Source organism: Nicotiana tomentosiformis, chromosome 7 (assembly GCF_000390325.3).
Source record: "Nicotiana tomentosiformis chromosome 7, ASM39032v3, whole genome shotgun sequence".
Classification (NCBI taxonomy): domain Eukaryota; kingdom Viridiplantae; phylum Streptophyta; class Magnoliopsida; order Solanales; family Solanaceae; genus Nicotiana; species Nicotiana tomentosiformis.
In genome coordinates, this window is record NC_090818.1 from 10,142,452 (window position 1) to 10,151,988 (window position 9,537).

General features: G+C 31.4%; 1 protein-coding gene across 1 annotated transcript; it reads right to left on the reverse strand.

Moving 5' to 3' along the window:
- Positions 1–1,903: 1,903 nt before the first annotated feature.
- Positions 1,904–4,130, reverse strand: LOC104117291 (uncharacterized). Its single transcript, XM_009628326.4, has 2 exons — positions 2,709–4,130; positions 1,904–2,510 (listed from the first exon to the last, which is right to left on the reverse strand). Exons 1-2 carry the CDS (start codon positions 3,148–3,150, stop codon positions 2,419–2,421), a joined length of 534 nt encoding a protein of 177 aa, XP_009626621.1. The 5' UTR covers positions 3,151–4,130; the 3' UTR covers positions 1,904–2,418.
- Positions 4,131–9,537: the final 5,407 nt, after the last annotated feature.

Consider the following 9,537-nt stretch of genomic DNA (forward strand, 5'->3'; position numbering starts at 1 on the left):
GTAATTAGTTTTTCCCAAATGGCTAGAAGTAATAATAGCTCATCTATCAATTATGCGGGCGTTAAAAATCCATTTATGCTTCGGGAACACTTGGTCAGGAAGTAATGGGCTACATGAAAGCCCAATATAATAGAAAGAGAGAATTTTTCGTCGTCATGGGTCTCTGGTGGGCCGGGCCGAGCCAAGTTTTTGAGTTTATATTTTAGGTTTGTTAATAAACTTAACTAATTTTATAAAAGAAAATTTAACTTTTAGGTTAGTTAAAAAATTTCATCGTTAGCATCTATAGTTATATAAAGGGCAGCCCGGAGCAAGCTATGCGTGTGGTTCGAGAAAGGGCCGGACCACAAGGATCTCTATTTGTATCCTTCAAATAAATCAATTTGGTTATAAGCATCTTTCAAAAAACTATAATACTCAAAACAAAATTTCTTCTTTAAAAAAGGATGAAAAATCACTTAAAAGTTTCTTTTTAATCCATAGACAACCATCGAAAGGCACATTTTAGCAACAGATTATACCCCAAAAAAAATCAAGAAGAAAAAATCTAATGAACTAATCCAAATACACAACTTTTCATGAAATAAAACCACAAAACCTTTTCCAACAACTAATCCAAAAGAAATTCCAAAAGCAAGCTAATCTTTTCTAAATAAAGAATTAACTATGAAATGTATTGAACTTGTATCATGTAAAAAATCTCTTCTTTTTCTTATATGCTTTTTCAGAAATAATGCCACTTTAATAAGTGAGAAAAAAGGAAGCTAAAAAACATGTTACATGCTAACCATGGAAATATCACAGAAGAAAATTACGATGATTGAACCCTTACTAATTTGTCATATTGCCCACTTTCTCTTTTTGGCTTTGCTCCTGCCTATTTATTTATTTATTTATTTTCTTATATGTCGGTTTCCCTTTTTTTTCATTCTCTCAAAAAAAATTCTTTAAGCTCTTTATTAGTACAAAACTGAGGCAATAACAACAATAACAAATCCAATGACCGGGGAGGATGATAAATATGCAGACCTTACCTTTATCATGAGAGGACAAAAAGGTTGTTTCCGATAGTACAAAACTGAGGCATTGCCTATAGAAGGCTCTATGACAGGACCTTATGGCCAAGAATCACAAAATATGGTTCAAGAATTCTTTAGCTAGCGTAGCCCTAGTTTTCAAATTTGTTTCTATTTGAGACCAAATGCTGTCTCATAACCGCAAGAGTTTTATTCGATGTCCGATATTCGTATTGTGACCCGACTAAAAGTCAATCAATGTGTGCAGAAAGGATTTCAACATGTGTAATCTTAGCTACAAAATATGATCTTTATCAAGTTCTTTAAAATGGATTGTTACCTCAATTATTTCAATGGTAGCAGTAAATTAAATGGATAAAATCAAATAATAATAATCAAATCATTCTGGATAATTTCTGGAGATTACCTCCTAAGAGATTACTAAAAAAATAATTATAAAGGAGATTACTATTTAGAAATCCGCAGGGAGCAGAAAATCTAAGAAACTAAAAGTCATCTATAGGACGATATTTGGTTGAAGTACGAAAAAAAATATATTTGTATCGATATGTGAATGAAAACAATTATTTCACTTGAATTATTTTTTAAATAAATGTTTTTTCAAATATTCGGTATTTATAAATACGGATGACCAAAGTACTATTTGCAAATACCAATACATCGTTTATGGCCATATGACACCTAAATAAAGCTATTAAGATATTTGCAGCAAACCTAATCAGGTCTATTGCTTGGTAAATATCAAAATCGAAATCAAGAAATGGATCAGAACATGTGATTAGATCTTAAGACTAAGTGTGATTCAACAAATGGAATAATTAGATAAGGCCAAAGGACAGCAAAAAGAAGATTGAGACATAAACAAATGCAAATAGAATAGTCTTATTTATTAATGGCCTAGGAATAAGATCCTTTTAAACTTTTAATAACACTTTAATGTGCATTAAGAGAAAACAAATGACCACCCATAATACCACTGCAGCTCTAATTGGTATCCAAAGTCTCTTTTAGTGGGGTCAAAGTCAATGGAATAGCAAACACAAACTTCACTTTTCACAACAAAAGAAAAATAAAATTTGGCTCCTATTCTTGTAAACCCTATTGCCTTAATTCTTAAAGTAAGCACAAAATCCATAAGGATCAAAAAACTTAACAAACTAGGCATAAGATAATTTAATAAGTTAGAGATAACAACAAGTTATCTCGTGGTCACGTAAGGTACGGTAGGGTAAGGTACGGTAGGGTACGGGAAGAGCAGCATTACAAAGGGTACGACGCAGACCGTCAATACTAATGCAAGTATTAATGGCTACTTTCACGATTTGAACACGTGGATTATAGGTCACACGGAGAACGACTTAATCGTTGATTTCCCTTAAACTTATGCTGGAATTTCAAATCCTGAACATTTGATGGATCCAATGGATATATCAATCTCAATCAAATTGTCTTCTTCATACACATCACTAATATCTGCCAAGAAATCCATTAGGCAATGTTGCTGAAAGATGGATTTTGGGGTTAAATCTGCAAATACCTTTTGGTTATATTGCTGAAAAGATAACTTAGGTGGATCTTTTACAAATTGGCCACTTGGTAATGCTATTTCAATTAGGCTTTCCTCATCAGAAATTGAACCATCTGAACATAATGGACTTTGTTCTAGCTCACCTGAGAATGGCCAATCAATATCAGAATCTTCACTTGAAGATGAATGCCTACCAAGACTTGAACCTTCTGAATATAAATCATGAATTTGAGCAACCCCATTTTCAAGTTCAGTTTTTTGGACTGCTAAAACTTCCTCAACCTGTCCAAAGTTTGCATTTTGAGGTTGTTGGTCTGATACAATTTGCTCAACTTGAGATGTTTGTTCCTCTAGCTGACTGTTGGGAACTGCTTCTTGTTCTTCTTTTTCTTGGACTGATTTCTTTTGGAGACAATGCCTTTGTTTTGAGAATGTGAAAGCTAAAGTAGATACAATTAAAACTGAAGTTGTGATAGAAATAGAAAGAACCCCATATCCTGAAAAACTGGCAAATAACAAGTATGGTGGAACCAGAATAGAAATCAAAGGTATTGAGTTTCTGAGTAGAGACATAGAAGAAGACATTTGTTCTGTAGTTCTCAAGATTTTGCAAAAGAAATAAGGGGGAAAAAAGGAAAAGTAGGAAAGTTATATATCCAATAAGGTGGCACTTGTAAAAGTTTATTGGATAAAGGCAAAGGGAAATATAGGAACTTTCTTCTCTTTACTTGAAAAAACTGTGATTTTTATGAATGTACTAATGGATAGAAGAAGCTTAGACATTAACAAAATGATTGACACTTTCAATCTTGATTGAAAAGAGTAGAGATTGCAAGAGAAAGAGATATTCAATACATTTTTCAACAGTCAGAGAGAGTGCAACTTAGATCAAGAAAGCAAATACAGCATATCTTTTTCAGCTGTGAAGTGCAAAAAAACTTAGTAAAAAAGGCAGTAAATGAAGTGAAAACTGCCAAAAGAAGAAGATTAAAAATGGAAGAAGAGAATAGACTATGGAGGTTTAAATAATGAGAATTTTTGCAAACAAGGAATTGAATTGCTGGGCTGTTTCCCTCTTCATTGACTCACATTTCCCAATCTCTTTTTTTACTGTACCTAGAAAAATGTTATTTTTGTTTTTTTAAAACACTAATCTGGTGGTCTTCCTCTGTAACTGATTCTCTTGAAATCCTCACTCTCCTACTACTGTTTCAAAAACTTAGAAATTTGAGAAAGCCATGTGCTTACCTCTGAGCTTACCACATGGCATTTCCCCCCTCCAATTTCCATGAAAAAGAGTCACTAAAAACAACCCCCTTAAATATAAGCAGTATAAAGAAATGGTTATTCTATTCTATGATTCAAAACTTTGCAACTTCAAGAAAACCTTTATATATCTCACAGCCATATATACCTGAAAGTCTTAGCAAGATTCAGATGGATAAGCTTCAATTGTGATATCCACTTTCTTTTTAGCCTTAAACTAAATGATGAAAAGCAGCTACTTTTGTTGTTTCACAACCAAAGAACCTTCCTTTCTCACTTATCTGTGCCATTGACTGAGTTTAAGTACCACCAGTTACTTTTTCTTTTTTCTCTTTGCAATTGTACCTAACTTTAGTAGTACAAAGAAAGCAGTTATACATATATATAAAATCCATTAAAATATGGGTTGAATGATTGAATTTTTAAAAAACGAGTCAAATATAAATAAGAATCATATTATCTATTTAGATAATGAATAACTAATGTGTTTAACTTTTACACTTACAAAGTTTCAAATTGGGTGTTCCTCAAAGTTTGGGTGACTAAGAATTCTCCCAAAAGTGATCATATTCAAGAAAACATTCATATTATCTGCCAGTTAACCCGTTTTTTTCCGTATTAAATATGGGTCGGATCGAATAATTTATCCGTTTTTATAATATCCGTTTTCGATCCGACCGGTCCGTTTGCCACCTTTGCCGCCTTATAAGCTAGTGAGGTCTAGCTTTCTCAGTGAGGAGCTGACAAAATTTTGGTCAAAATTTAAAGAAAATTTTGCCTTAGTGACATCAAAACATTATATTGACTAGGACTTGTAAGAAACCAAAGTGATACTGAATTGTGTTCACGGAAACATTATAACTTGGAACGGATTGTAGATATAGTGTCAGGTGATTTAAAATTTCTAGATGATAGGTGCACCATTGAAAGAAAAAAGAAAAAGAAAAAGTGGGGATCGATCTTTATTTCTATGGGTAAATAATTCAGTATTCAACTAAGTGCATCATTCAACCTTTTGGAGTATAAAATTATTATACTAGTTCGAAAAAATATGTACATAAAATAACTAGTTTGGGAGAGACCATAAGATCACGTCCCTCATAATTTGGGATATAAATCCACTCGTGGATATAGTACAAAAAAACAAGGTTGATACTCTTATATAAGTATTCTTGCTGCCAAGCCTTATATTTGTTACTTTAACTAGTTAAGTAAGGAGAGAGAGGAGGGAAATAAAATGAAAGTAGATGAATTCAAAATCTTTAGTGCCTACCATTTCTCAAGTCATTACTAAACCTCAAATTTTTATTTTTATTCTTAAATTACTATTTTTTTAAGGAGATCGTGGGAGCTATGTTTAAGTTGTGTCCGTGAGACTTTTATGTCACGAGTTCGAACAATAAAATTAATCATTAATATTTATATTAGGATAGACGGCTTATATCAAACTTTCTTGATACACTATCATACATACATAAAAAGACTGCAAATTAACCAAGAATGCATCTTTTTTTCCCTACTAATAATGATGTAGCTTTTTCTTTGTGCCTTTAATGATGGCTTTTTGCAGGCTTTTTAACATGTGGGACATTGTAATTTAGCATTTCTCCACCTAAAGCAATTTGGCTCTCCCATCGTCCAAGTAGTACCAACTTGCAAATTTAGAGAATAAAATTTTATTTTTCCTATCCCAAGGCACATAGTTGATAATTGGGTTATTCTTTTGTTTTGTTACCTAAAAGCAAAGTGGCTTGCCAATGTCTATGATTATACTAGCAAATCATTTGTAATTCAAATGGAAAATCTCCTTAGAACTTATTTCATATTGCATTGGCTTTTATATGAAGGAGAAAAGATTATATGCATTTGTTATGAAGGAGAAAAGGTTATATGCTTTTGTTTTTTAGTTCGCGCAGCTTAGGTGGAAGGTGAAGAAGGCTTCCTTTGGGGGGAGGGGGGAGCGAGGGGAGCCCGAGTCATCAATGAGATATCCCTTTGAAAGGACTAGAGTTATAACCTCGTGTCATGATAGGTAGATAGTTTCTATGGAACTTGTTAGTTATTTGTTCTGATTTTCTTACATCTCCAAATCTTCATCGCAAAATTTGTTTCAACGTGAGTAGTATTCCGATTAAATTTCTCAAACAAAAATTATGATTACCGTCAAATATGTTGCGGTTAGAAGCGTGTCCTCCCAAAAGGTAATGGAGGCATGAAAAAATTTTCTCGGACCGGATCGAGAGGGGTTCTCGAGTGTAAAGGAAGAAAGGAGCTTGAATTGACACTTAATGCGTCTTTGAAATACTAACATAGAAAGCAACAACAACAATAACAATAACAACAACAACAACAATAATAATAATAATAATAATAATAATAATAATGATAATAATAATAATTAACCTAAATAGCAGCTCACTCAATCGTTTAAATTAAAAATAGTCGGTGGATATATAATATATGCATAATTTATGCATTATATGTGTATAATTATGTATAATCAATGTATAAACTATGTATATGAATAAAACAAATAAATAATGAATATGACCGGCTATTTATGTAAGGATCCCTAATAATAATTACGCCTCACTAGCAAGTAAATTGGGTTGAACATCGTGAATTGTCATGTTCATGTTGCTCCATTGGAGCGTATCACTGTTTCATATTAAAAGAAAAAAAATAAATTTTTACTTTTAATATATTATACTTCTACCAATTAGAGGTACTAATTACTAGAGTAAAATACAATCTAATAATCCAGTTAAAGTACAGCCAAAAATTACCACCAAAGTTATTGCTAAAACAGTATAACTTGAAAAGAAATGAAATCCACCTGTCGCCAAATTGCAAGTGCTACTTGTCGCAAACCGAAAGGAAGTTCACATGAAGTTGTAAACTTCAGCAACTCTTTTGCACAAGATTATGCCTACAACATCCTTAAAAGAGTCTTAAAATTCCTTAAATAACATTATTTACTCGGCTAATTGTCTTGAAAAAAGCAAGATAGACAAAGAAAACCGACCAGTATTTGGGATTTGTAGTGTAGCTTAAGTAGTGATTTTGGTTGACAAAACATCGATTAAGGAGAATTGGAGGGGACCATATCTTAATGTTGGTGAATGCTCTCATTATAATGGTAAAAATGTGGATAAAAGCAGTCTATGCTTAGAATAGAGAGCTTAGAGATTTTGTCCTATACTCTTTTTTATTTCTCTTTAATACTCCCTCCTTCTCAAATTATCTATAGTGATTTCTAAAAATACTTGTCTCAAATTATTTATTATTTTAGAAGTTCAAGAGTAAATTAATTATTTTATTCTCTATTCTTACCTTAATATTAATTATTCTTGAAGATTACAAATACATTCATTAGGTGTAAGTATTAAATGAAGAGAGATTATATCTTAAGACATAAATAAGGGTAAGATAGTCAAAAATATTTCTTATTTAATATTTTCTTAAGAGGCGTGTAAAAATGAAATACGACAGATAATTTGAGACGGAAGAAGTAGTTACTCTCTTTGTCCCATTGTATGTGGTGGTTTTGATTAGACTCGAAATTTAAGAAAGAAAAGAACTTTTTTTGAAACTTATGGTATTTGTTACGAAGATTTCTACGGCTATAAAATTATGTCACTAAGAATAAAATGAAAATTTAAATTTAAATTACTATTAAATATAAAATAAATTATTTTTGGGAGTGAAAAACTAAAAATGAAAGCGTGTCATGCAAAATGGGCTTGATGGAAGGTGTAAGCTAAAAAGCTTGCTTTAGGCAAATCACGTAACGGACTAGGAAGGAAAAATTAGCGGCCATATAAGCATAATTTTAAAATTAACTATGGGACATTTGCATCTATACCCAGTTTTTGGGTCAACTTTTAATTTATACTTGCTTTGCAAAAAAAAATTGCAAGCGTACCCACTTTTCGGGTAACTTCAGACATACGCGCCTGAAGTAGCAAAAATTTATGTATGAAGTTTGAACTTCAGAATATTTTGCCTGAAGTGTAGCAAAACTTCAGTTATTTTTACCTGAAGTTTAGCGTGATTTGCAAAGGCAATCACGCAAACTTCAGTTCATAGTGCAATGGCAAATTTCAGCTCAATAAAACTACAACATGTTTTAACTGAAATTTTTATTTTGTAATTGCTGAACTTCAGCATTCTAGGAGCTAAAGTTTGTTTTGTAATTGCTAAACTTCAGCATTCTAGGAGCTGAAGTTTATTTTGTAATTGCTGAAATTCAGCATTCTAGGACTGAAGTTTGTTTTGTATTTGCTGAACTTCAACATTCTAGGAGTTGAAGTTTTTGTTTATATTTGCTGAACTTCAACATTCTTAGAGCTGAAGTTCTAAGTCTGCACACGAAAATAAGGAAGATAATCTTTCAAAAAAAAAACTCAACAAAAGAACATATTGTACATAAACGAAATAGTACTAAACAACAATGAATTTAATAAATCATGATTAGCAGCGATTGATGTTGTTCATTTCAAGATTAAAGAATGAAAAATATTTTGACATGAAAACAAGTTACTACAGATAAATTAGATCAAAAATCAATGTGCATGTAAAGCTAAAATATCTAAGAGGTTAAATTATTGTGAATAAGACCAAACTAAACATAATGGTACAAACAAATATATATGAATCATCAGGCTAGAATGCATAACAATATCTCAAGTTTCAGCATTGAGAAAACGAAGGGGAGAAGAAAGAGGCCTGAAATTATTTAAAAAGTATGTACAAATTAAAAAAAAAAATTAAAAAGTGATATGTTAAATGGGGGCGACCAAATAGGGCGCCCCGTGCAATTTTTACTTTAACTATTGAGGCGTCTTTTGTAGTAAAGTCCAAAGACACAAAACGGTGATGCCTAAAAGCTCCGTATACACAAAAAAGTCAGGTCAAATCAGACAATACCTTTATTATTTGGCCTGGGTCGTTACATATAGTTAGCTGAACTAAATTTTTTAAAACTAAAATTAATAAAGTCGTGGTCAACAATGATTAAATAAATTGTCTAATATCAATTGAAAAAAAATATTAGAATAAATTTATTATAAACTATTGTTAGTCCTAATGTGATGTAACAATCACATTAGTATTAAAAAATTCAATAAGGGCGTTCAAAATTTAAATATCCTTTGTTAGTGGTCTATGCAAGGGTGTTCAAAGTTTATCTTTTATCAATAACAAATAATATTTTACCCTATACACGATATAATTTTTCGACGAAGGATGTTTAGTTAACCATCCTTGGTCACACGTAACTTCAGCCCTGCTATATATATATATATATATATATATATATATATATATATATATATATATATATATATATATATATATATTGTCAACCACTAGCCAACAATCAAATAAAAGAGTTTCACTGAAAATTTCAGGATAGAGTAAATTTCCTCGGCACAAGATGGTCCAACCTTTAAAAAAGTTAAAACAAAACTAACGTTCGTAGTTAAAACATTCTTGTTCCCTTTTTTACATTTTAAAGAATCCTATTCAGTAAAGCACTATATAAGGGGGCTCAAATATATATATTTTTTAATTTTGTTATGGTCATATATAAAATATAAAAAAAAAATCAAGATAGTTTAGCAAAGTTACTCATGAATCTATTTGGGCTAAAAATCAGCTCAACTTTAGATGCGCTGAAATGAACGGGGGATTTACACTCGTACT

Excerpts from the sequence above, each read along its gene's own strand:
- LOC104117291 (XM_009628326.4), bottom strand. The coding sequence starts at position 3,150 with ATGTCTTCTTCTATGTCTCTACTCAGAAACTCAATACCTTTGATTTCT. Across the intron at positions 2,511-2,708 it reads TATTGATTGGCCATTCTCAG|ATATTAGTGATGTGTATGAA; the intron begins GTGAGCTAGAAC and ends ATTTCTTGGCAG.